At 44.4% G+C, this 27543-nt stretch overlaps 1 protein-coding gene across 1 annotated transcript in view; it reads left to right on the top strand.

Annotated features, from left to right (window-relative positions):
* si:ch73-103b11.2 (centrosome-associated protein CEP250) overlaps window positions 1-27246 on the top strand; it is a 105586-nt gene extending 78340 nt beyond the window's left edge. The window contains 17 exon segments of the mRNA XM_042305320.1: window positions 1803-1859; window positions 1995-2047; window positions 2049-2061; window positions 2183-2272; window positions 5261-5373; window positions 5531-5569; window positions 7020-7827; window positions 7927-8043; window positions 9133-13014; window positions 14002-14149; window positions 14262-14367; window positions 18483-18642; window positions 22467-22574; window positions 22665-22751; window positions 23008-23170; window positions 23322-23407; window positions 25838-27246. Coding sequence (XP_042161254.1) covers window positions 1803-1859; window positions 1995-2047; window positions 2049-2061; window positions 2183-2272; window positions 5261-5373; window positions 5531-5569; window positions 7020-7827; window positions 7927-8043; window positions 9133-13014; window positions 14002-14149; window positions 14262-14367; window positions 18483-18642; window positions 22467-22574; window positions 22665-22751; window positions 23008-23170; window positions 23322-23407; window positions 25838-25909 — 6102 coding nt within the window. The 3' untranslated portion in view covers window positions 25910-27246.
* The last annotated feature ends 297 nt before the right edge of the window (window positions 27247-27543 follow it).

The raw sequence follows: 27543 nt of genomic DNA, 5'->3' as shown, positions 1-27543 counted from the left end.
TTCAACTGTTGTTCCATATTCTCTGCGTTGTCCTCAACACACCGTATCACTGTTCGTATTGACAGGGAAACATTTTCAAACAGCTATTTCTTGTCGGGTCAAAATTGCTGCAGAGTCGATTAAACATTCCCTAATGAATTTGCCCTCAGCGAATGGCTTGCTATGTTTGGCAATTTTGTGGGACAGTACATAGCTAGCTCTCGCAATTCCGTCGTTTTTTGAATGCCGTTTGTGAAAAGTCCTCGCTGCTTTTGCAACTGAGAAAGCAACTCTTTCGATGCACTTGCCCTCTGCTCAGAAAACGTGTTCCTATATTTCTCTGCGTGCTTCGTCTGGAAGTGTCAGGACAGGTTGTAGTCTTTCAAGACAGCAATGCTCTTTGCACACTAAGCACACAGCTTTCCCTGATACCTCAATAAAGAAATATTTCGATGGCCACTCTTGCTGGAACACCCTACATTGATTGTCTAATTTCCTTTTCTTTGAAAAACAATTTTTTTGCACAATTTCTAGATAGCTACTATTTGTAACTGTGAAGTGTGTGTCAGCCTGTCAGTCACTGTCTGTCCCCATGCAGTTATTTATATGTGCCTTCAAATAAATGTCCCACAAGCAGTGGGAGTTAAGTCATTACACAAAGGCGAGTATTCATTGGGCTTTTAATCCGAATAACAAATACGTTTCTCCAAACTTTACTCTCGCAAATTCTTTGTGATCCGAGCATGATTCCATGGGCCGTATTGAATCAGGTCGCGTGCCACATATGGCCCTCGGGCCAGCCTTTGCCCAGGCCTGTACTAGGTTATGTTACTTTACCCTATGTTACTTAACCTTACCCTAGGTTACTTTACTAACAGATTACATGCATGGATCTCAGTGTTACTTAGATATGATCTGGGAACTGTCCCGGGGTGGTGTTAGTGGTCCTCCTGTCAACGTGTGGATGGTATGGCCGAGCTGCAGCTGCCAAAATAGCCCCCAAACCCCCTGTTATAAATAGCTGGAGTGAAGGGTGTTAAAGCGCCAGCTCTTTGTGCAAAGACGCACAGAGAGCGAGGGAGAGAGGGAGTCAAGTGGAAGAGAGAGTGTGTGTTAATGAGTCTCCACCAGACCGTGGCCGTGCCACACCTGATGAGGATCAACAGAAACAAGGTAGGGGTCGAACGTAGCGCAGTTCCTGTTTGTTGACTAAATGGACGGTTTAGTTCTGGTGGTCTAACAGCAGACGTTCTTGGTTTGCTTCGTTGAGCAGTGAGAGTTTGGCGAAGAAGGGCTCACTTGTTGTGGATCGAGTGGTCATTCATTCAAGCATAGAAAGGGTTCTCTTTCTGCACTGTGATTGCTATATTAGTTGAACGAATCCAAGTCTAATATAAATATAGCACTAATATAGATATTTTGGACATCTGAAGACTGTGGCAGTTCTGTCGTAATGGCAACATTTAATTTTTTTTATTTTTATGCATTTGCAAGTTTACTGTATTTCAGGTTTCAACGAAAGGTCGCTATTGGGTTGGGTGGGCCACTCTTCCCATTAGTCGAATCTGGGTGGCAACGTGGACTGAAAAGCTGTTAGCTGTTAGCTGCTGAGCTGTTGGCTGTTTATTGGGAGCATTGCAGTGAGCTGTCTGGCTCTGGACAAAAATCTGTTAGCTACTTTGTTAGCCGAGAGCTATTACATATTATGCATAAATGACTACCGATAAAGCAGCGAACACTGATAATGATAGCCATGAGCATAAGCTAGTTGTAAATCGCGTGTCATGAATTGAAGCTGTTGTTGATTTTTGTTTTCAATGTAGCCAGATCTGTTGAATTTCAAGAAAGGATGGATGACCAAGCTATACGAGGATGGAATGGTAATATACTTTATGAGCAGAAATCATGGTTGTGTTTCTAAACGATTAGCAGTGCCTTATGACATCTCTCATGGATTTAAGTAGGAGAGTATGCTTTAACAAAACTAGTAAATGTTATAATTGTTTACCTCCTAGTGGAAGAAACACTGGTTTGTTCTCACAGACCAGAGTCTACGATACTACAGGGACAATAGCTGAGGAGGTAAGACTCACTGAATTACTTATATCCCCCCCAAAAAAAAAAAAAACAAAGAAACAATATATGCAGTGTAATGTTAATACTGCCCTTGACATTTTTCTTTCTTTATGTTGTTTTATTCCAGGCTGCTGATATGGACGGCGAGATTGACCTGTCCACCTGTTATGATGTCACAGAGTTCCCAGTACAGAGGAACTATGGCTTCCAAATCCTTGTGAGTGTTTTGTGGTTGTACTTTGCTCATCTATACCATCGATCAAACCTAAAATGGTCCGTACCTTTCCCATCTCTAACAAATTGTTGCTCAGCTGTGACCCTGCACTCTAAAAACAGCATTGACAACATGTGGTATTGCCGGCGGCATTGGGTTTGGTCATTTCTCTTCCGAAACATTTATTTGTCCCATCGTGAGGGATGTCACTTGACCTGTCATCCCCCTGTGAGAGAGTGACATCATTGGATCTAAGTCTGCCACAGACGTTACCACCCCCCACCCCCCCCCCACCCACCCACCCACCAACACCCGGAGGCCCTGAATAACATGTTTGTCTAACCTCGCTCATTCAAAAGACCAACCTGGTCTTACGTCGGCGCTTACTCAATGTTGGTGCCTGCGTGTTTTGGAAAACCTATTTTTCTAAAAATAGTTTTGAAGGCTTTCGCCCTAAGCTTTAATGGCACACAGGATGGAATGTGTGACGACCTTCCATAGGAGGAGCAAGGTGAGGATGATTACGTCGCGATGCAACATTTCCCTTGACTATAGGCCAAACACTTGATCTCTTGGTGATGGGCCACATCCGAAACGTTCTCTCTAAGCACCGATGTCAATGCGGGAGACATGCCCAGATCTGAAGTTAGTACGAGGCCCCATGGACACATGACATCCATGTCGCTTCTGCTGTGGGATGGTTGTTGTGTTTACATTGGCTTAGAGCTGGAGCCCGCTCTCCTGGCGCTTCCCTGGTTATTTTCTGTTTCCGGGGTTCAGAAATAGAGCAGTGGGAGGAGATCATTCTCTCTTTGGCTGAGAACAACACCGGTTTAGTGACAAGAAATGAATAACTCCAGTATTTATAACACCTTTTAGCGCTCTGCATCATGGGCAGACCGGATGGAGGCCAGGAATGGGGCTTGACCCAGTGGGGGAACCACCGAAACAGAATGATGTAAATGAATGTAACATCCAGTAGAAGCCCTGGATGGAGAGTGCACTTTGTTTTTCATTCATCGTAGGGCACTTTGTTTTTCATTCATTGTAGGGCTGGGTGATATGGCCAAAATCTCATATCCCGATATAGGTCATTTCATAGCACCTATTAATTATGCATATCACGATATAGCACATTTTCTGTCAATTCAGTGAATAAAGTTTATATAAAATGACCAGATGTAAAGGCCTATTTCTTATTACATTTTGAATTATACTCAACAAATAAAAGGTACTTACTCATATTTGATTATTTCTCCTTTTATTTAGAACCTTTGCACATTTTCAATTAAGCATGTAACAATGTATGTATGTATGTATGTATGTATGTATGTATGTATGTATGTATGTATGTAACTATGTATGTATGTATGTATGTATGTATGTAACTATGTATGTAACTATGTATGTAACTATGTATGTAACTATGTATGAATTTATGTATGTATGTAACTATGTATGTATGTATGTATGTATGTAACTATGTATGTATGTATGTATGTATGTATGTATGTATGTATGTAACTATGTATGTAACTATGTATGTATGTATGTATGTAACTATGTATGAATTTATGTATGTATGTAACTATGTATGTATGTAACTATGTATGTAACTATGTATGTATGTATGTATGTAACTATGTATGTATGTATGTATGTAACTATGTATGTATGTAACTATGTATGTAACTATGTATGTAACTATGTATGTATGTATGTATGTATGTAACTATGTATGTATGTATGTATGTATGTAACTATGTATGTATGTATGTATGTATGTAACTATGTATGTATGTAACTATGTATGTAACTATGTATGTATGTATGTATGTAACTATGTATGTATGTAACTATGTATGTATGTAACTATGTATGTAACTATGTATGTATGTATGTATGTATGTATGTATGTATGTAACAATGTATGTATGTATGTAACAATGTATGTAACAATGTATGTAACTATGTATGTAACAATGTATGTATGTATGTAACTATATGTATGTAACTATGTATGTATGTATGTAACAATGTATGTATGTATGTATGTATGTATGTATGTATGTATGTAACAATGTATGTGTGTATGTATGTATGTATGTATGTATGTATGTATGTATGTATGTATGTATATTAATGTATAAAATCTAAAAATGGTAAATATAAAACACTTAAATATAGGCCTAAAAAAAATATAAAACACTAAATATATAAAAAAATATATATATATATACACACACACACATTTATTTATTTTTGGTGGCTTGCCTGTTTTGCATGTTATTTTGGCATTAATTCCTGTCACATAACAATTTGGTGCCTTGGTGTTAGCACCAACTCACGAAACCCTCATTTCTCAACCGTGTAAATTGGGGCCATGTCTTTGCAGATGTAAGTTGTAACGCCAGCTGTTATCTCCTATCTTCGTCATTCTTTGCCATATGGTGGTGCACGGTCAAAAGTCTAACGCAACGTCTGAGTCGGGGGTTTGTTTTGTGCACTCGACTGTACTTTTTTGGGTTCTCATCCGTAGATGGAAATTTTGTGGAAGAACGTAAAGCGTCGTCCAATTGACAAAAAATATTGCCGTAAAGAGTGATTTGCGACACAACGTAATAAACGATAGAGCATAATATGAAACGATAGAAAAACATCTATCGTCACACGATATGTATCGTCATATCGCCCAGCCCTAATTCATCAAGGTACACTCGTTATAGTAATTCATTATATTCACTGTGCTGTCATTGGGATACGTTTCCTGTTATGGTGTGAATGCATTAGAGATGGGGAATGAACACAAGATTTGGGACAGGATTCAGTGGGGGTGCGTTTTGGTTGCTCCCTAACATTTTGGTTACTGACATTTATTTATTAGTTAGCTACTACTGGTCGATAGGAGTGCATCTTAAATAGTACTGTTAGTCACCGTCAGCTAGCCATTCTAACACTGTGCCCCTCCTGCCCTGCCCTCCCTTTGTCCAGAGTAAGGAGGGGGCGTGCACCCTGTCGGCCATGACCTCGGGAATCCGCCGCAACTGGATTCAGGCCATCATGAAGAACGCGCGGCCCACCATCGCTCCTCCCGATGTCACCCGGTAAGACTAACACACAGAGCGTGGGAGGGAGTGTGTCGACACAACCCGCCACTGACGGACATAACAATTTCCTCACTTTTATTTACTCTCACTAATCTCTCTCCTCATCCTCCTCTTCCTCCTCCTCCTCTGGTATTTCCACCCTCTCTGCTTCCAGGAAAAACGTCTCTCTGAAACTGTCGGTTCTGAAGCCCAGGTTGGAGCGCTTGTGTGTTGATCCACGTCCCCCCCCCTCTCTCCCCGTGATGTAATGGTTCAGTAATGCCTGCCTGCGTGTTTGTCGTCCCGCCCTGTGTCCTGAACATTGAGTAATGTCTCCAAGTAGTACTGCTCAGGAAGCCCGCTGCAGTACGCGCAACATCAGTCAATTGTAATAGTCATCCTTCTTACCTGGCTCGATCAGCGTAGAAAACTATTGTAGGTTGATGAAAGGTGATGTATAGAGATAATGAAGAAGGGACAAAATGAGACGGATATGGTAACACTTACGGTATGTGTGTTCTGCTTTGATGATCCATGAAAAGGCAGCTGGAGCACGAGGAGAGACTCATGTCAGTGCCACCTTGGTGTAAACACGGTCCTAAGTGTATCGCGGCAACAGAAGCATTACCGATTTTGTTGTCGGATCATTTTAGCCCCCTGCGCTAGTGTTTCTGCCCAGAGGTCTTGTCTTTCACTGGGGCTCTTCATATGCCTATGGACTCTGTATTGGGTTCAGTGTTTTTTTCCCTAGGAGTTTCTCCAGCAGGGGTGGCAACGGTAGTGGGGGAGGGGGAGTTGGCGGATTGACATCCTAGCTGTTCCCAAAGACCTTCCAGCTGATGAATATAGGGGGTGTAGTGTATAGGGTTTTACCCCTGTTTACTGAACACTGTTTACTGAACGCTGTCCGACTCGAAGGCGGCTCCCTCGAAACAGGAATGTGGGATATTTTTGGCGTTCCTGCGTAGACAACTCGCGGACTTCTCTTCTCTTGGATTGTACCCCTCTCCCATTCCTCTGACCCCCCCCCGGAAATAGACTTTACCGTCAGCCCACTTTTTTAGGTGCACACTCCCCATCGCGGTTTCAGTGAATGCCAAGCAGTGTGCAGATGACTGTGACCACATTCCCCCACTCGTCTACTGTACAAACGGCTAAAGTTGAGAAACTGCAGTGCGCTCGGCTCAAGTCTCGGATTACAGACATGTCTTACGAAAGAGAAAGGCCAAATCTGATCTGAGGCCCATCGTGCACTCACTGCAGTTTGGCCCAATTCTCCCAGACTGCTTTAGTGCTAAAATGTCCCAATGTATTCCTCTCATTTGCTGTTGTGGTTTAAGCTTACTTTGTGAGCACAGAGATGTTTTGTTGTAAGTGAATAGTTGATGTTCTGTAGCAGTGTCTGTGTAGCTGAGTTTGCATGGGCTTCTTCAGCGCATTTTGAGGGCATCGGCATTGGTCACATCATTAGTCGTTATCTGGGGGGCGCAAGATGATTGTAGGTCAGGGATTCTGCACGGTCATCCTTGCTCAGGCCGATCCTCTCGAATGTGCTGATTTGTCTTAACACCCGTACTGAGTGTCTTAAGCCATCACTGACCAGTCTCTTTCTCTCTCTTCCTCTCCATTCATTTCCTTCTCTCTCACTCCTCCCATGTCCTCAGCTCCCTCCTTGAGGAGAAGGCCAGAGGGCGGGTGGTGCTGCATCCGTCTCCCCAGCCAGGCCCTGACCCCAGCCCCGAGAGCCCCCGGGTGGAGGTCCGGGTGGTCAAAACACAGAGGTCTGTAGACCACGCTCCTGCCACAGTCGCCGCCCCCGCCTCGGAGCCACGCAAGAGCCGGGTCCGAGAGCGTAGGCGAGAAGGCCGCTCCAAAACTTACGACTGGTCCGAATTCCAGCCCGGACAGACGGAGGACCCCAAGAGGGACAAAGCACCAGAAACTGTTGACCCCAGCTCTGCTTCTTCCTCTTCCACCTCCTCTTCGTCCTCCTCCACTTCTTCCCTGGCGTCCTCCCCCATCTCCACCACCTCTTCCCCGCCAACTTCCTCCTCTATTTCGGCCCCTCCACCCGGCCGGGGCTCCGCCGTGGCAACCAGGGAGGAGTCAGAGCAGGAGCGGGGGCGGCGGCGGGATGAAAGACCGCAGCGCTTTAAGCAGGACACCCACGCACCCAGCCCCGTCACCACCACAATGACGGCCACTGTAAATGCAGTGGGGGCCGAACCGAGGAACCCCGGGGAGTCCCAGGACCAGGGGAGGATGGAGGTCGACCACCCTGAGCCTGGTGCGGAGGGGAGCGGGGAGAGCGACGGCAGAGCCCCCGACGTGCAGGTGGAGATCGAGCAGCGGTGGCATCAGGTGGAGACCACGCCGCTCCGAGAGGAGAAGCAGGTGCCCATCAGCACCACTGACGCCTGCCTCACTGAGAGACTGCCCCCACAGGAGCTAGCTGCCCTGCTGGACAAAGAGGTAGGCTTTTATGCACACCGGCCAAAGCTTCAATTATTCTACTGTGTGTCATTTATAATGAGGAACCGTACTATATTCTAATGCATGTGAATGATGCAGCTGGGGCAGACCCAGAAGGAGCTGGCCAGGCTGCAGGAGCAGAACAATATGCTGCAGGAGCAGCTCGAAGATGCCAGGGGCAGAGAGCACAGTGCCAGGGAGGGCTACGTGCTACAGGTACCACACGCCAACAGTAGCTGATCATGTCTGATTAGTTGGATATTAGATTCAGTTAGTTGGCTATTATTACAACTTGAGAGATTACCAATCATGTCGCTTTAAATCATTTTAAATGATGTACCCTTTTACTGTGAGTTCATGTTTTGGAGGGCTTTTATCGTTTGATATTCTGGCTCGTTTTCGCAGCAGGGTTTCGTATTCAGTTTGTGTATTACATTACTGAACATCTTCGGGTGAGACACAGTATTTACAATCGAAGGCAATGTTCTCACCTATGGGAATACAAACTGATAGCATGAGGTTGAGGATGTCGCGTGTGTGACGTTTCTGACTTTGGTGTGTGTGTGTGTGATTCTACTAACAGGTGTGGGGTCTTAGTCTTTAAAAACAGATGTGCATGGTTGTGGTGGTCTCGGCATGGTTTTTCGCTAACTGTTTTTACGGAGTCTCACATCTACTGGGGGGATGATTGGTTTGGATTGATGCCGGAGGTAAGAACCTAGAGGAGCTTTGCCGCTGTGCTTTTTCTTTCTTGTCGTTCTCTCCATCCTGTCCTCTCAGCCTGTTTTTGTGCATGACTTTTTGGTGTTTGGGAGTATGCATGGTTGCATTCAGTTCTTCATTCATTTACAGTTCATGTTCCCACGTTCGCACATGTAGTGATGGCACGCTGGATATTTGATCGTTTCCTCGTCACATTCGCCCTTTCTTTCCTTCAACATGTATTATAATTATGTGTGAGTTGAAATATCAGGGGCAATAGAGACCATTTGACTCATTTTAGTTTCACCATCTATTCACAGTTGAATATGTATCTTGTTCAGTCACTTTATATTCACCAGTTTTTCCCCCCTTCATTATATTTAGTTATTTTCCATTTTCACCCTTGAGGTCACCCTGAAAAAGCACAGTGGGAAGCTTGGGACAAAGCTTTTCAAAAGATATCAAAATATATCAAATCTATATTGAGATGGGAATGAAATTCCCGGGTTTTTCCTCATAGCCCCAGAGATGTGGTTCACCGTAACTGTGGGGGTAAATAAAAGATGATGTCACTAATCAAACTGTCTCATCAATCTTTTAAAGAGCGGCACCTCGCCCCCCTCCTCCTCACCACACAGAGCGCCATGGCAACGTCTGCATAAGCTCAACCAAGACCTGCAGAATGATCTGGAGGCCCAGCGACGCAAACAGGACCTGGCCCAGCACCAGGTGCAGACTCTGAGGAGGAGCTACACCGATGCCCAGGACGCCATTGGACGCCACGAGGCTGACATCCAGGCCCTGCAGGCCAAGCTCAGCTCTGCCATGGCTGAGATCCTGGCCAGCGAGCAGGCCGTGGCCCGCATGAGAAACGAACTCAAGCTGGAGCAGGAGCGCTCCCGGGAGCAGGAGGAGGAGTGGGTGCGCAGCGACGCCACTTTGCGGGTCCAGCTAAGGGACAGCGAGGACAGGCTCCGGGAAGTGGAGGCCAGCCTTCTGGAAAGGAGCCAGGCCCTGAGGCATCTGGAGCGCCAGCAGGCCCTGCAGAGGGACCACCTGAGGGAGGTGCACAGGCTTCAGGAGAGGCTGGCGGAGGTGACAGGCCGGCTGAGCGCCACCGAGCAGGGCCAGGCCCTGAAGGAGGAGCGCCTGAGGACGGAGCAGCGCTCCCTGCAGGAGAGCCACGAGCGGGAGAGGCAGAGCCTAGCCCGGAGGCTGGCTGAGGCAGAGTCTGGGCGGGCAGAGCTGGAGGAGAGGCTGCTGGAGGCGGAGCAGCAGGTGGAGGCTCTTCTGAGGGGGATGCGCGCCTCGGATGGAGACAAGGTCAGGGAGGAAGTGATGCGGCTGCAGGAGGATTTGGCCCAGACAACGGATGTGGCGGAGACGCTGAGGGAGAGCGTCCGCAGGCTGGAGGAGGAGAAGGGCCGGCTGACCTGCCGCTGCCAGGAGCTCCTCAACCAGATCTCTGAGGCAGACCGGGAGGTGACCAAACTCCGTAGCCGGCTGGAAACCGAGGAGGCCGACTACTATACACTGGAGCACTCCTATGAGAGGGCGTCGGAGGAGTTCCAGAAGATCAGCCGTGTGCTCCAGGAGAAGGAGGAGGAGATACGGCAGACCAAGGAGATGTACGAGAGACTAGTGGAGCGCAAGGAGGAGGACCTGAACGAGGCCCTCATCAAGATGGCCGCACTGGGTAGCAGCCTGGAGGAGACTGAGCAGAGGCTTCAGGCCAGGGAAGCGCTGCTCTGCCAGATGGACAAGGGCCTGAGGGGCCAGAGCGAAGCCTGCAGTGCGGAGACGGACCTGCAGGCCAAGCTGGTGGTGGCAGAGGACCGCATTGCAGAGCTGGAGCAGCACCTTAATGCCCTGCAGCTGGGCTATGCCGACCTTCGGATGGAACGTCAACGAGCCCAAGAGGGGGCTCTCCATGCTCGGGAAACAACCAAGGAAAGGGGCCAGTCGTCCTCCAACTCCTTGCCAACGAACACAGACTCCTCGCTGACCTTTGACTTGGGTTCCAAGGTGAAGAGCTCCTCAGACAGTGATGAGTCTCAAGCGAAAAGGCAGAGGATACGGTTCTCCAGCATTCAGTGCCAAAAATACATCCAATCAGAGGACCTGGAGACCAGTAATGCAGACAACACTTCCTCAGACATAAGCGAAGAGATTAGCCAAGAGATCAGCCAAGACTTCCAACTGTCCATGGAGACCAACTCTTCTGATATTACATTCCAGTTCTGCAGTGACCCAGAGAAGTTTATTTCCATCATAACTGCCCTGGAGATCAAGCTTCTGGCCACAGAGGAGAAGCTTAGAGACCTCACCCAGAAGCTTGAGGAGCAGCGGGTGGACCAGCCAGAGGGTCTGATGGAGGGACAAGGCTCCTGGGCAGGGACTGATTCAGAGCTCCAGGAGCTCAATGCTAGACTCGAACAGGAAGAGGCACCCAGCAGTGCCCTCCCTGGGCCAGTTAGTCAGATTACAGCTGCTAAGCACCAATATGCCAAGGCCCTAGTCTGTGTAGAGTCCAGTAGGGAGAAAGTCAGGGGTATTCTAAGTAGTCATTGCCCGGGCAGTACAGGGCTGCAGCTCCACACTTTGTCTGAGATCGAGAATGAGTTAGTTAGTGCAACATTGTACATTAGAGAGGGCGGGATGACATGGAATGAGCACCCATCAGAGGTCACACAAAGTCCAGCCCAAGAGATTCACAAGAGCAAAGCATCGAATGAGGAAACGATACGACTCTTTGCCAAAACACTGTCTTTTGAGGCAATGGTTTTGAATAAGATGGCTTTTTTGATACAGAATCCAGACTCGGACCTTTTGCAACGTCTTATCGAGATATGTAGAGAGACTGAGACCATCAAAAGAAGTGATGGCGATTGTGTGGCAATTGTTTATGCAGACGTCTTGACCAGGAAGCTAATGTTAGAGAGTGCCTTCTGGGCCGAGGTGGAGAAAATGGAATCCCCTTGTGAATTGATGCAGGAAGAACGCTCAGATGTTAAGTCAACAGTGGCTAGTATGTCCCTTGAGGCTAATGTTACTGTTATCTATAACACCTGTGTCAAAGCTGAATTATCGCACTCTCTTCAGAGTCTTAAGAGCTTTTATGAGGAGAAGTTCAAAATGCTCAAAAGGGAATTGGCCCAAGCCCATGGGAGCTTACAACAAAGGGAATCTGCTTTGAAAGAGATTATCCAAGCTCCCAAAATACTTGATTTGACAGAAGTCCTTCAAGACGTCAGTAGTGAGTTTGGCTTTAGTGAGGAGCAGAGTTTAGCTGACGTAAGTGAACTGACTCCCTATATGGAGCAGATTGAAATGGAGGAGGCACAGGATTTGGCTGAGGAAGTAGTGGATAGACACTTAGTGGGAGGCGTGCCATCTTGTAGCGTTGACTCTGTTGAATCTCTGCAAGTTGGGCGAGACAACTTGGCTGCTGAGCTAGAGAGACAGGCAGCTATCCTCCACAGATTTTCCCAAGCGATTGAGAGCGGCAGCCATCCTGGCTTAGCCAATATTATCCAAGCAAACTCAAGTTACCAATCTACCCTCAACCTCACGGGTAGCTCCCTTTGCATGCGTGAGGCGCTTATCCAGGCCCAGGTGGCCTACGTAGCCTGTAGGCTAAGAGCCGACCACGAGCGGGACCTGGTCCGATATCGGCAAGCTGGCCATAGCATGGACGTACTTGTCCAGGAGCACGCCTGCACTGTTGGTGCCATTCGGGAGCGCTACGAGGCCTCCCTACAGGAGGAGCGCCAGGGCTTCACGTGTACAATGGCCTCCCTTCAGGATGAGAACCAGGCCCTGAGAGGGGAAATGGGCCAGCGAGTGGAACAGCTCTCCCAGCAGCAGGAGCGGCTGGCTCTCCTGGAGGAGCGCTTCCACAGGGAGACCGAGGAGCTGAGGCAGAGGCACCAACTGGAGCTGAGTCAGGCGGAGCAGGGCCGGGCCTCCACCGAGCTGGCCCTGATGGAGACCACGGCCGACAGCCAGCGGAAGCTGGAAGTCCTGCTGGTGGACATGGACACCATAGAGGAGCGCCACGAAGGCCACCTAAGGAGACTGGAGGAGCAGTTCCAGGGGCAGATCCGAGAGCTGCAGCAGGTCCACCAGGAGGAGATCCAGAGGCTGCACGCCCACTACACAGAGACCATCCGCTCCATCCAAGACCAAGAGGACAGCGGAAGCAAGGGCGATAGTAGCCCTGAGTCGGGCCACTCTCAGTCTCCACTACCCGAGGAGGTCACCCCATCCACTGAGCAGGCTTGGCCCATGGATGAAGAGGAGCAGGGTAAGGGGGAGGAGGGTCAGGCTAGGGTGGCGACGGACCCCATGGTAGTCCTGAAGGACAGGATCCAGGAGCTGGAGACCCAGATGGACACTATGAGGGACGAACTGGAGACCAAGCATCTGGAGGGAGATGTGGCCAGCCTGAGAGAGAAATACCAGAGAGACTTTGAAAGTCTAAAGGTTTTTGTTCTTCCTTTCTTAACGTCGTAAATTGTAGTCTTCTTGTGGTAAGCCCAGAAGTAGAGCATGACTGAATAGTTGGTTGCGATGGTTGTTATAATCAGTCAAACTATGGGAATTGCAAACATTATTAGTTTTAGAATAATTTGTCATATTCTTGGGTCATTACATATGAAATCAACTGAAAAATCTCCTGAGTGGGGTAGGGGGCACTCTGATCCAGAAATGGCACTACATCCATTTCTCCCATGGCCAAACATTCATGGATACTTTTGTAGAATGTGGTAAGGATAATTTGATGATTTCATATGGAACTATCCTATGAAATATTAGTTTGATCTACAACATAATTGTTATCCACAAAGTAGCATACAATACAAATGACTTCTATTGAAATGCAGCATTGTAGTCACTCATGCTTCAGAACCTTACCTTTTCTCCCGGTTACTCTATAACCATAATATATTACCCCCACACAGACAACAATGCCCAGTCTCTGTAACACGCAACATTATGTTTAGAAATATACTAAACGCTGAACTATGAACATATGCTGTTTTAGTATCTGAAACCAATTGCAGAAATGTTGATACACATGTTTCTAGAAAGACTGATTCAAATCTTATTCGATGTCCTCTTCTTTGCCCTGATAAAATTGGCTGCCTTAAACACACTCCCTCATACTAACATTGCTTGCCTTCTGATCCCAAAAAATGCTTGCATGACTTTCTCAGATGTAATTCTGCTTTGCACTGGTAAATAATTCACCATGAAGACTCGTCAGAGCACATAACACAAATGGGACTGACGTCTCACAGACCGTCCCAAGTTAGATTACTCTGATCGCTTGCGCATACTAAATTTCATCATAAATCTGGTAAGGATAAGGAAGCGTTCTTCACTCAATGATTTAAGGCCTTAATAGCATACTACTACGCCGTGGGGAGCTTTAAACAATGCCAACAGTATTAACCCCTTCTCCCCCAGGCTACGTGTGAGCGAGGCTTCACAGCCATGGAGGAGACCCACCACAAGGTCGTCGAGGACCTCCAGAGGCAGCACCAGAGGGAGGTCTCCAAACTACTGGAGGAGAAGGAGAGGCTACTGGCTGAAGAGACGGCCGCCACCATCGCCGGTAAAGATTAGCCCCTGCATTGGCCAATCCCTAGTGTTTGCCAGATTTGGTTGGCTTTTTTTTTGCCGCCTACAATTGTAATGACTCTGACCGCTAGCTTTCTGTGTTCCAGCTATTGAGGCTATGAAGAACGCACACCGAGAGGAAATGGAGAAGAACCAGCGCTCCCAAATCAGCGGACTGAGCACCGACATCGACGAGCTGCACGAGCAGTATCAGTAAGTCCCTATTTTGGTTGGGAACACAACTGGTACGTAGCAGACAATGGCAGAGATTTGAATGACTGTAGTGAGCTCTATATAGAGAGACACTCGACACCATATGTATTTGAACAAATGTGTCATATGAGGCGACAGTACAGAATGTTGCCTTTTATTTGAGGGTATTTTCATGCAAAACTGTATCTTTTTAGCCTTTTAGAAATGAAAGTACTTTATATATCTAGTCCCTACATTTGAAGAAGTCATACGCAGTGCTAGCTGTGCCACCAGAGACTCTGGGTTCGAGCCCAGGCTCTGTCACAGCCGGCCGCGAACGGGAGGTCCATGGGGCGACGCACAATTGGCCTAGCATCGTCCGGGTTAGGGAGGGTTTGGCCGGTAGGGATTTCCACGTCTCATCGCGCACTAGCAACTCCTGTGGCGGGCCGGGATGATTTAATTGCTTAATTAATTCAGGAACCGCACCTGTGTGGAACCACCTGCTGTCAATATACTTTGTATCCCTCATTTACATCCTTTATTTTGGCAGTTACCTTTTTACCTTGCTCTAGTTATGGCTTTTTTGTTTGTTATATTGTTTGTTATAATTACTCCAGTCGTCTTTCTCCATTCAGTCCCTGTTGGGCAAAACATAACCCAAAACAAACAGCAAATGCATTCCATGATGTTGTAGAGTCACAAGCTTGATGTAGTCATTGCGTGCTAGGAATATGGGACCAAATACTACACTTTTAACCACTTTAATACACTATAAGTGGATTTGTCCAAATACTTATGACTTCTTCAAATGGAAGGAATAGATACATTGTGCTTTCTTTTATAAACGGTAAAACAAATGTTTGAAAATACCCTCAAATAAAAGGTGACATTCTGTACTGTCGAGTCATGAAACATCTGATCTCAAATAAAAAATGCTGGAGTATAGAGACAAGTTTAAAAAATGTTAGCTTCACTTTCCAAATACATATGGTGTTTGTCTACTTATGGGCCCATATACACTAATCAATCAAAGCTGACTTGTATAGCTAGACCTTTTTACTGATGCATTTGCTGCAAGGTGACAGTGGCAACTGGTAAAAGGTCTCCTCGGGGAAGGGGTTGTGTATGCCTTCAAAGTATTCACACCCCTTGACCATTACCACATTTTGTTGTGTTACAGCCGCAATTTAAAATGTATTAAATATAAATTGTTTGTCACCGGGTCTACACACAATAATGTCAAAGTGGATTTCTGTTTTTTTAATATATATTTTTTTACAAATGTGTTAAAAATGAAAATCTGAAATGTCTTGAGTCAATACGTATCAATCCCATTGTTATGGCAAGCCTAAATAAGTTCAGGAGTAAAACATTTGCTAAGCAAGTCACATAAGTTGCTTGGACTCACTTTTTGTGCAATAATAGTGTTTTAACATGATTTTTGAATGGCTACCTCATCTCTGTACCCCACATACAATTAATTATCTGTAAGGTCCCTCAGTCGAGCAGTGAATTTCAAACACAGATTCAACCACAGACCAGGGAGTACGGCCTCAGAAAGTAGCCTCAGAAAGTAGGGCACCTATTGGTAGATTGATTTTTTTTTAAAGCAGACATTGAATATCCCTTTGAGCATGGGGAAGTTATTAACATTTTGTATGGTGTATCAATACACCCAGTCACTACAAAGATACAGGCGTCCTTCCTAACTCAGTTGACAGAGAGGAAGGAAACTGCTCAGGGATTTCACCATGAGGCCAATGGTGACTTTTAAAACAGTTTAATGGCTGCGCTGGGAGAACTGAGGATGGATCAACATTGTAGTTACTCCACAATACTAACCTAAATGACAGAGTGAAAAGAAAGAAGCCTGTACAGAATAAAAAATACAAAGTGTTATGTTTGGGGCAAATCCAAAACAACACATCAGAGTACTCTTCATATTTTCAAGCATGGTGGTTGCTGCTTCAGGATGGCTCAACAACATTGTAGTTACTCCAGAATACTAACCCAGTTGACAGTGTGAGAAGAAAGAAGCCTGTACAACAAGTAATACTGGAACAATGTGGCAAAGCAATTAACACTTTGTATTCAGAACAAAAAGATGACGCCGACAGACATGGCAGCTCTGCTTCTAGCTCCGAAGCAACTGTACAGTATTTTTTCGTGTGTGTTATTACTTACATTATTAGCCCAGAATGTTTTTTGTGTTACTACATACAGCCGGAAAGAACTTTCGGATATCAGAGCAGCGGTAACTCACCCGTATTAAGACCAGGAATACAACTTTCCCGAATTGGATGCTTTGTTCATACCCCCCTGGGCAATTGAACCGATTCCAGAGGCTGCTCCAAGATGGCGTGCACACCATCTACCGCTTCCGGGTATGTTATTCGCTTCAGTATCCGGACAATAAAGTAGATGAGCTTAGGGCGAGGATCTCCTTCCTGAGAGACATCAGGGACTGTAACATACTCTGTTTCACGGAATCATGGCCCTCTCCGGATATACTGTCCCTGTCCATACAGCCAGCTGGGTTCTCAGTACATCGCACAGACAGGAATAAAGAACTCTCTGGGAAGAAGAAAGGTGGTGATGTGATGGTGATAACATACAGAAACCCGACCTAGAATACCTCCCAATCAAATGCTGACGGCATTACCTCCCAAGAGAATTCTCTTTGGTTATAGTCACAGCCGTGTATAATCCCCCTCAAGCCGATACCACTGCGGCCCTCAAGGAACTACACTGGACTTTGTGCAAACTGTAAACCTCATATCCTGGGGACGCATTTATTGTAGCTGGAGATTTTAACAAAGTAAATTTGAGGAAAACGCTACCGAAGTTCATTGACTGTAGTACTCGTTGTTGGTGTGTGCAAAGCTGTTATCAAGGCATAGGGTGGCTACTTTGAAGAATCTCAAATATAAAATATAGGATTCCATGTGTGTTATTTCATAGTGTTGATGTCTTTACTATTGTTCTACAATGTAGAAAATAGTTTTAAAAAATGAGTAGGTGTCAACTTTTGACTGGTACTGTACATAGACATGGAGTCACTGGTCACTTTAATAATGGCACACTAGTCTGTTAAATGTTTGCATTCTACTTTACCCATTTCATATGTATATACTGTATTCTATTCTACTGTATTTTAGTCATTGCCACTCTGACATAGCTCATCATAATATTTATATATTTCTTAATTCCATTCTTTTACTTTTGTGTCTGTTGTGAATTGTTAGATACTACTGCACTGTTGGAGCTAGGAACACAAGCAATTCGCTACATCCGCAATAACATCTGCTAAATATGTGTTTGTCACCAATAACATTTGATTTGAATTGTTTGTTTGGGGAAAATCCAATACAAAATATTACGGAGTACCACTTTCCATATTCCACTTTCCATATAAGCATAGTGGTGGCTGCATCATGTTATGGGAATGCTTGTAATTGTTAGGGAATGTGGAGTTTTTCAGGATAAAAAAACTGAATTGAGCAATGCACAGGCAAAATCCTAGAGGAAAACCTGGTTCAGTCTGCTTTCCACCAGACACTGGGAGATTAAATCACCTTTCAGCAGCACAATATCCTGAAATACAAGGCCAAATCTACACCGGAGTTGCTTACCAAGAAGACAATTAATGTTCCCGAGTTGCCTAGTTACAGTTTTGACTTAAATCTGCTTGAGAATTGATGACAAGACTCGAACATGGTTGCCTAGCAACAATCTTGACGGAGCGAAAAGAATAATGGGTAAATATTGCACAATACAGGTGTGCAAAGCTCTTCGAGACTTACCCAGAAAGACTCACAGCTGTAATCACTGCCTCAGTTTTTTAAAAAGTTTTTATTTATTTAACTCTAACATGTATTGACTCAGTGGTGTGAATACTTATGTACATTCGATTTCTGTATTTCATTTTCAATATTTAATTTAAAAAAGATGTTGCTAAAAAACATCTAAACATGTTTTCACTTTGTCATTATGGGGTATTGTTTGTAGATGGGTGAGAAATATATTTTCTTAATACATTTTTAATTCAGGTTGTAACACAGCAAAATGTGGAATAATTAAAGGGGTATGAATACTTTCTGAAGGCACTGTATGTACACGTGACTGTGTCTCAGGGAGGAGCTGCAGTCGATCCAGAGGGAGCTGGAGGTGTTGTCGGAGCAGTACTCTCAGAAGTGTCTGGAGAATGCGCACCTGGCCCAGGCCCTGGAGGCTGAGAGACAGGCCCTCAGACAGTGTCAGAGGGAGAACCAGGAGCTCAACGCACACAACCAGGTACACACAGAACACGGTTTCCGTTAGCCGGCAATTGTTTACCGGCCAATAATGACTGGGAGAAGAGAGAAAAAAAACATTGCCAAATTACGCTTTTTGTTCATTGATGGAAATGTGAGTCATGTAAAGATTTTACTGAGTTCCAGTTCATATAAGGAAATCAGTCAATTTAATTAAATTCATTAGGCCCTAATCTATGGATTTCACATGACTGGGAATACAGATATGCATCAGTTGGTCCACAGATACATATTTTTTTAAAGTAGGGATGTGGATCAGAAAACCAGTCCGTATCTGGTGTGACCATCATTTGCTTCATGCAGCGCGACACATCTCCTTCACATAGAGTTGATCAGGCTGTTGACTGTGGCTTGTGGAATGTTGTCCCACTCCTCTTCAATGGCTGTGTGCGAAGTTGCTGGATAATTGTGGGAACTTGACCACGCTGTCGTACACGTCAATCCAGAGCATTCCAAACATGCTCAATGGGTGACATGTCTGGTGAGTATGTTGGCCATGGAAGAACTGGGACATTTTCAGCTTCCAGGAATTGTGTACAGATCCTTACGACATGGGGCCTTGCATTATCATGCTGAAACAGGTGATGGTGGTAGATGAATGACACGACAATGGGCCTCAGGATCTCGTCACGGTATCTCCGTGCTTTCAAATTGCCATTGATAAAATGAAGTTGTGTTAATTGTCCGTAGCTTATACCTGCCCATACCATAACCCCACCACCACCATTGGGCACTCTGTTCACAACATTGACATCAGCAAACCGCTCACCTACACAACTCCATACACGCTGTCTGCCATCTGCCCAGTAGGGTTGAAACCGGGATCCATATGTGAAGAGCACACTTCTACCGGGTTCCAGTGGCTATCGAAGGTGAGCATTTGCCCACTGGAGTCGGTTGCAGTGACTGCAGTCAGGTCAAGACCCTGGTGAGGATGACGAGCATGCAGATGAGCTTCCCTGAGACTGTTTATGACAATTTGTGTAGAAATGATTCGGTTGTGCCAACCTATAGTTTCATCAGCTGTCTGGTGGTGACTGGTCTCAGACGATCCCGCAGGAGAAGAAGTCAGATGTGGAGGTCCTGGGCTGGCATCGTTACACATGGTCTGCAGTTGTGAGGCCAGTTGGATGTACTGCCAACTTTGGAGGTTTATGGTAGAGAAATTAACATTAAATTCTCTGGCATCAGCTCTGGTGGACATTCCTGCACATTCCTGCATTGCCTTGTGTGGCAAAACTGCACATTTTAGAGTGGCCTTTTAATATCCCCAGCACAAGGTGCACCTGTGTAATGATCCTGCTGTTTAATCAGCTTCTTGATATGGGCCACCTGTAAAGTGGCTGGATTATCTTGGCAGAGAAATGGTCACAAACAGGAATGCAAACAAATTTGTGCCCAAGATTTGAGAGAAATAAGCATTTTGTGTGTATGGAAAATTTCTGGGCTCTTATTTCAACTCATGATACGCTTTACGTGTTGCGTTTATATTTTGTTTAGTATAACTGTAAAAAATATAATTTAGCTGTTTGATTTAGAATTTTAGGACCCTTGTTGGTATCGTTTTGTTGGGGGGTTTGGGACCCCTGTAGGTATCACTTTTTATTTTATTTTTATTGTTGCTTGATAAAATAATGAATTTGGCCTTTACTACTATACTGTAGCCCATGGAATACATTGAATAAAACGTTAATGAGTGGCAAAACCGAGTCAAAAACGAAATCATAAGGAATAAGGTTTTGAAGTATTTTTCTTGTATCTAGAAGAAATCTTATTTTGCCACAAAAACTACATCCATACTTCCATTAATTAAAAAAAAAACGGTACCATTTACATTCAGACGAGTCCTGTGACACTTGTGGGGGTTGTAGAGCAAAACGGAGAACACCATGGTGTTAGATTTTTAGCCTAAACAGTTAGGACGCTACAGACAGAAATTGGCACATCGGCAGTACCGACTTCAGACGAGTCCCGTGGGGGTTGTAGAGCAAAATGGAGAACACATTCGTGTTTGTGAGTCATCTTTTCATTGGAATGTAGACGACATTCCCTTCGGACTGCTGCTCGGAGAAGTACGAGATTGAACTTCACTCAGTTTTCTAGAGTTTACCTTTCAGTTTACAACGTCATCCACGTTTCGTGTACTGTGGGAATTGTGCTCGAATCAATGCAATATAAGCCACTTTCAATGTAACATACCGAAAGAAAATGAACTATGCAAGACTTAGTATGCAAAACTAACTGTGCAAGAGATTTTCTTTGAAGGCAGAGCGCATTGGAGTAGGATTCTGTTGCATTGATATGCACAACTCAGGCCTGTACTCTACACAGACAGGTGAGCCATAACCAATCAGAGCTGCAGTAGGCCTAAATGCAAATAGCCATTGCCATATATGGATTTGTGCCATTCACCTTGAACTGGACTGTGTTTACAGTATGAGCGGTCACGAGTAAATGTGCTTGTTTTGAGGTCAAAGCGAGAGCTGCATGTAGCTACCTGTGCACATTTGTTCTTATTCAGTGCTAGTTAGTGAGTTTTTTGATGTCTTAAAGAGGTGGTGTGGATATTTTGAGACTCTTGATTACGCTAAGTAGCCAATAGAGGGTAGCATGATTTGTCTGATTCGCTGTAATAATGACATAATAATGCATTGTATTTTGTAATGCGATTTCTTGCATCAAACAATGCAACATGTTCAGTCACCACCTTATCTGAAGGACAAGTGGATAAACAGGTTTAATGGAATGTAGGCCTACATTAAACACCACACATATGCTGCTTCAGTAGGCTGAATGATAGAACAGCTTTTTCCATGCTAAAATGTTATGCAATGCATTTTCTCCATTTGTTTTTGATGGTAGGCCACTCTGGATGGCCTACATGATCAAATAGCCACAGTAACCTACTTGGCCGCTGTAACTGTAACTTAAAGCGGGTACAGCCTCAGTGTTCACAGACAAGTTGCGCAGAATTTTCACAATGTTCAAGTTTGCACTTAGCAGACCTGAAATTTGCTCGGTGACCCAAAAATTTTTTTTGAGGGAACATTGTTTTTGTAGGCCAAAATCGTTAGGACGCTGCAGACGTTTTCGCGAGAAGCAAGATTTTTTTGGGACGTCTCATGGTCTTCCAAACACTGCTGTGGCTCTGTCACCTTCCGCCACAGATGTGTGGATGCAAATATCAGATCTCTAGTTTAAACTGACGGGTTTTGATGGGGATTGTGTGCTTGTTACTTGTTATGCATGGGTTCGTCAATAGATTTAAGGATTAACAGAAATTAATGTAACCAAATGATGGGGATTAATGGTACCTTTACTACTGGTGACATACGTAATGGAGAATGTAAAAAAAATGTTTCATCGAAAGGCTAAACAATTCACACAATGAATGTGCAAGAATTGGCGGGAGACAGCTGAGCCATGCTGGAGAGAAACTCACCTATATCTTTGCCACACACCCCTCCCCTTCTTGTCTCAACATTTTAAATTATACTCTTTTAGATGCTTTTCACTGACAGCCGCAACTCAAATATCAGCTAGGTCTATTGCCACGCGCACTGCCCAAATTGCGGGCTTCCAAAAGGCATAGGCCTACGAGCTTGTGATTTGAAACAATCCACAGCTATTTTTCTTAAAGAAGCCAATGATCCTCGATTCCTCTGTGGCTAAGTCGTGCTTTCTGGTGAAGTATTTTAAATTATTTTATTTATTTCTACACTGTGTGATCCTGTTGGCCTTGAAACAGTCCGGATGCCCCAGTTGAATAATGTGAACTCTGACCTCTGTGTGACCGACCCATAGGAGCTGAATAACCGTCTGACCGTGGAGATCACACGCATGCGCTCCTGCTACAGCGGAGAAACGGCCCTGTCACCCTTCACCCAGGGCAAGGACCTCTATGAACTGGAGGTACTGTACTCTCCGTCTCACACACACATTGGCCACACTGGTGTTCTATATTTGATGTCTAACTTTATTTACTGTACATCTCAATTTTAGGTCTTATTGCGTATCAAGGAGTCCGAAATCCAGTATCTCAAACAGGAAATCCATTCGCTGAAGGATGAACTTCAGTCTGCATTAAGGGTATGGAAAAACACACTCTTATCCTCAATATTTTCTATCAAGATCATGTTAGTTATTCTAAACACTGTTCTTTGAGGACTAACCTTTCGATGTCCACCAACAATATAACCTGGAATGCAAAATATTTTGCTCCGCTTCCTCAGTGTTTCACTGAGCCGTAGAAAATCAGTTTGGATCCCAGGCTACCAAAAAAAAACACCAAGTTTGAAGTCAATGGCTAAATCAAAGTTTTTTCCCACTCTTTTTTTGTGAACAGGATAAGAAATATGCCACAGACAAGTACAAAGACATCTACACAGAGCTCAGCATCGTGAAGGCCAAGGCTGACTGTGACATCACCAAGCTGACGGAGAAGCTACTGGTTGCCACGGAAGCACTGGGGGACAGGAACGTTGATGGGTCGGCTACCCCTGGATATGGTTAGTGGGAAACCATAACCCTCTTGGACCCCTATGCATTTAGAGTTACTTGCAATGTTTAAAAATGGATCAGGTTGATGTGGGGGGGGCGCTATGACGATGATTAATTCATGTCCACACGCCTTTTTTTCACCTAATTTTGTTTTTGCAGATATCATGAAATCGAAAAGTAATCCAGATTTTTTGAAAAAGGAACGATCGACTCTCTCCAAGCAAATAAGAGGTGTTAGATCAAAGGTACGCTAATGTGGACATTCCTGATGCAGAAATCCCCCCCGGGTTTAGTTGTAAATTCAACATATTTGTTCACCATTTTAGAATCGTGCGATCGTGCGAGTGTGTGCACGTGTGAACGAGTGTAGGTGTGCACATATAGATTACTGCTGTTAGTGTGTGTTTGCTTACGGGTCAGTCCGTCAATCAATCGTGTTTTATATGTGGTAAGCTTGTCCTCCTGTCTTCCCACATCAGTCCATCACTGAACAGGTCATCTGGGATAGCTGACACCCCCCTTGAGGGGTGATTCTCCCCCTTACCCCAAGATGTAGGTATAGCATGTCCTTGAGTGAGCATGTCCCACCCCAACCACACAGCATGTTGCGCTCTATTACCCTTGCCTCTCCTCTATGCCCCCCCCCAATAAAACTGGTGCAATGAACTTTCACTTGATGTAGTACAGCAGAAGGTAAAACATGCAGGTCTTTCAGAGTGGTAAGGCCTGCCTTGCAGGAGCATGGGTTCTTCAGTGCCTAGAATGAGTTCAAACAGAAAACATAGCAACTACCCCATCACTGTTTTGGTAAAAAGCTGAGGAATGGGGCAGGAGAAATGTAACCACTTTCAAATTCATAGATAGGGCTATGGATGCAAGGACTGACCATCCATGAGATCAACATTATAGTTTTAACCTTGAGGCTTTAAAATATATATATTTTTTACCTTTATTTAACTAGACAAGTCGGCTTATTTTAGAATGACGGCATACTGGGGTTAACTGCCTTGTTTGGGGGAAGAACGACAGATTTTTACCTTGTCAGCTCGGGGATTCGATACAGCAACTTTTCGGTTACTGGCACAACGCTCTAAGCACTAGGCTACCTGCTGCCCCATGTTTACTATACAGTGTTTGTTTACAATAACAGAATTTACAAACATTGGATTAATAAAATAGTATAATTTGGGTTCTGACGTGGTATGGTAAAACAGTTGAATGAAGCAGTAAATTATATTATTCAAGAGTAATTCAATGGCGTTATGTCATTATTTTAATAGTACAAAAATGGATGTAGCAATGGCGGATTGGAGCATATCTGTGGACAATGGCTCTAGCGGTTAAATCTGGCTAATAACCGAAAGATCGCTAGTTCTATTCCCAAGGTGAAAAATCTGTCTGTACCCTTGAGCCAGGCACTTAACCCTTATTGCTCCAGGGTCGCTGTTGATAATGGCTGACCCTGGCCGTGACCCCACTCTCCGAGGGTGTCTCGGGGGGACTTGGGATATGCCGAACACACATTTCCAATTCACACATGCGTATGATAGACACTTAGTACATGTGAAATAGGACAAATAAGCACCCACCAAATTATTAGTATTACACTTTGCTCCCAGTCCTCTCAAATGTCTTTCTGACCGCATCTTCTCTCCCTCATCATCACCACTGGTTTATAAAAGGGTTGGATAGGATCGTCCATCTTGACTCACCTGTCATGTTCTGTAAGAGCAGTGGTCATGAAGGAAAGGGAACGAGGAAAGGAAGCTTACTACAGTAAGCCTATTGGGGCACAGCAGATGTACGTTTGTGTGTTGCGTGGACTAGGACTTACCAGTCACCTGCAGTAGCTGTGGAGAATACTACGAGTAGGCCAGTATATGTAACGATCCCAGTTTAAGCTGGAATGCCATTTTTTTCTTTGAACTCCTTGAACGCTATCAACTCGGTGATCCCCCTTGGTCAAACCACGGCTTGGGTGTGCAGTTTGGGCTGGAGATGGGGGCAGTGGTTTGGTTTGGAAATAAAGGTAAAATAAAAAATGTCTTTGTAGTACAGTACAAAGGTATCCATGAAATAACTCATGTTTGTACCACAATGAGCCCAGGAAACTTCTCTCCCTTAACTGGTCAGTCAAGGAACGTACATTAACTGTGGTGTTCTGTTGAATGACATTTGTCTGTGAACATTTCTGTTTTTATTTTGTCTGTACGGCACATAAACATGTCACAATGGTTGTTTTTGGGTTGTAATGGTTTTGTGTTGTCTTGTGTGTATGTTTGTTGTGTTTTTGTCTGGTATGTGTGTTTTGTCTGACTTGCATGACTGTGTGTCATTTAGCATCCCAAACTTCACCAACACACCTTGGGTGGTCGTAATCGAGTCCCTATTTTTAAAATGTCTGTCAGAATGTCAACATTTAGATGACATGTCAGCCAAGTTAATGTTAACTTTAAACCCTACTACCGGTTTCTTTACTGTGATTCACCAACATAACACCCCTAAATAACATATTCTCTAACGGTGAATCCTGGGCTCTTGCCAGGCCGAAAAGTTACACTTGTGGTTATTTATATGAACAATGCTTAACATGAATAGTGTTCTGCCTAATATAGTGCCTTGAAGCCAGATAATATATTGGTTTAAATTTAATTGACACATTTTCTGTCTCTCAGAGCCTCAAAGAGGGACTGACCGTGCAGGAGCGCATGAAGCTGTTCGAAGCGAAAGATTCCAGAAAGATCTGAATATTGTGGACTCTGTTTCTTTTCCACACTTCACTCAAATGAAAATGGCGATCAGACTGCAGAGATCACGCCCCCCTGCCAAGAAGATAAACATACACGTTACAACTCTACCGTGATCCTGGACTAACTGCACCCCGTTCGGAATAGAAAGTGCTCTGACTTAATTAAAGTTTTTTTTTTGTTGCCCGTTTTTTGATTCATTGAAAGCTTTTTAATATGCTACGGTTTCTCATTTACACTGTTTCATTCTGTGAATATGCTTCACGATTCTTGCAGCTGTCAATCATGGCCTTGACGTGTTTAGAAATGTAATACGGTGATAAGTATATCCACTCTCCTGGGAATTTAAATATGTTTTGGGCTGCGTTGCAGTTACGAGAGGGCTTATTAAGGATAGCATTTATCTTCCATTATGTTTTTGGCTTCTCAGTTTCTTAATCCACTGAAATGCCAAAACAGAGGGGTTTGGTTCAGTATAATAATCTGTCCCAATAGGAATCCGTTGGAATATCTGCTGTAGTGTTTTGTTACCACAAACAACAATTGCTATTTCTAATTATGATGTTGTACGTGTTTTAAATAAGTGGCTGTTCCACTTATTGTAAATAACTACTGGAAGAGATATGTAAGAGTAGGGTTGACCAGGGATTGTGGTGGCATCTGGTGACTACTTGATTTACTTGAGGAACCAGATTTTTTTTCTTGTATAATGTTGGTGTAGTGGCTTCAAGCCAACTATATACCGTGCAACCAAACTTCACGGCTAGGCTACTGTCAAATATTATGGCAAACAACCTAACTCGCTACTGATAACATACGCCCTTTTTGTCGTGTGAGGTTTTCAGCCCAGAAAGTTGACCTAATGTAGAGCTTTGCATGACTGTTAATTTGAATTAGTGAATTGATCAATTCCTATAATTTTGCCTTTTGTGTTTTAGTGATTGTTCAGTTTGAGCAGACCTCTCCTCCGTAAGCCTTGCTTTGCTTCACCGCTCTTGTCTTTTTTATTTTTGATGCTGGGAGGGGAAATGTTTAACTGAACATGCCTTTCACTTGGTCCAAGGCCCTGACCTCTCTTTAAAACCCCTTTTATCTTTCTGGCTCGTTTGAGTTCAAAGATAAACACATTCACAAAACCTGTGCAGCTATGGAAACACTGTATAGTATTCAAAGCACGCCTTGTAAATATACTGTATGCCACACAGAAGTTGTTTGTGTTACGTTTTAAATCTGTACCTTGCTTACTAGCAACATATACTTACATATGAAAATATATATATGAATATTTTTTATTTTCGTTTGAATGTAAAACGTCAAATAAATTAACCGTTTCTGAACCTTGTGTGATTTGTTCTTGAATTACATTTAGACTCCATTGACACCAAATGTCTGCCATTTTGTTGGATGCTTTTTACTGTTGCAGGGTAAAGGTTCTCCACAGATGTCTTTGAAGTATAACTGCATAACCAAGGGGTTCCTCATCTGGTGAGGTACATCCATTTTTGTATTTTTTTTATGTACTTTTATTTAACTAGGCAAGTCGGTTAAGAACAAATTCGTATTTACAATGATGGCCTACCGAAAGGCAAAAGGCCTCCTGCAGGGATGGGGGCTGGGATTAAAAATAGGGGACA

Source organism: Oncorhynchus tshawytscha, linkage group LG24 (genome assembly GCF_018296145.1).
Source record: "Oncorhynchus tshawytscha isolate Ot180627B linkage group LG24, Otsh_v2.0, whole genome shotgun sequence".
NCBI classification, from domain to species: Eukaryota; Metazoa; Chordata; class Actinopteri; order Salmoniformes; family Salmonidae; genus Oncorhynchus; species Oncorhynchus tshawytscha.
This window is presented reverse-complemented; position numbering and strand designations above follow the sequence as displayed.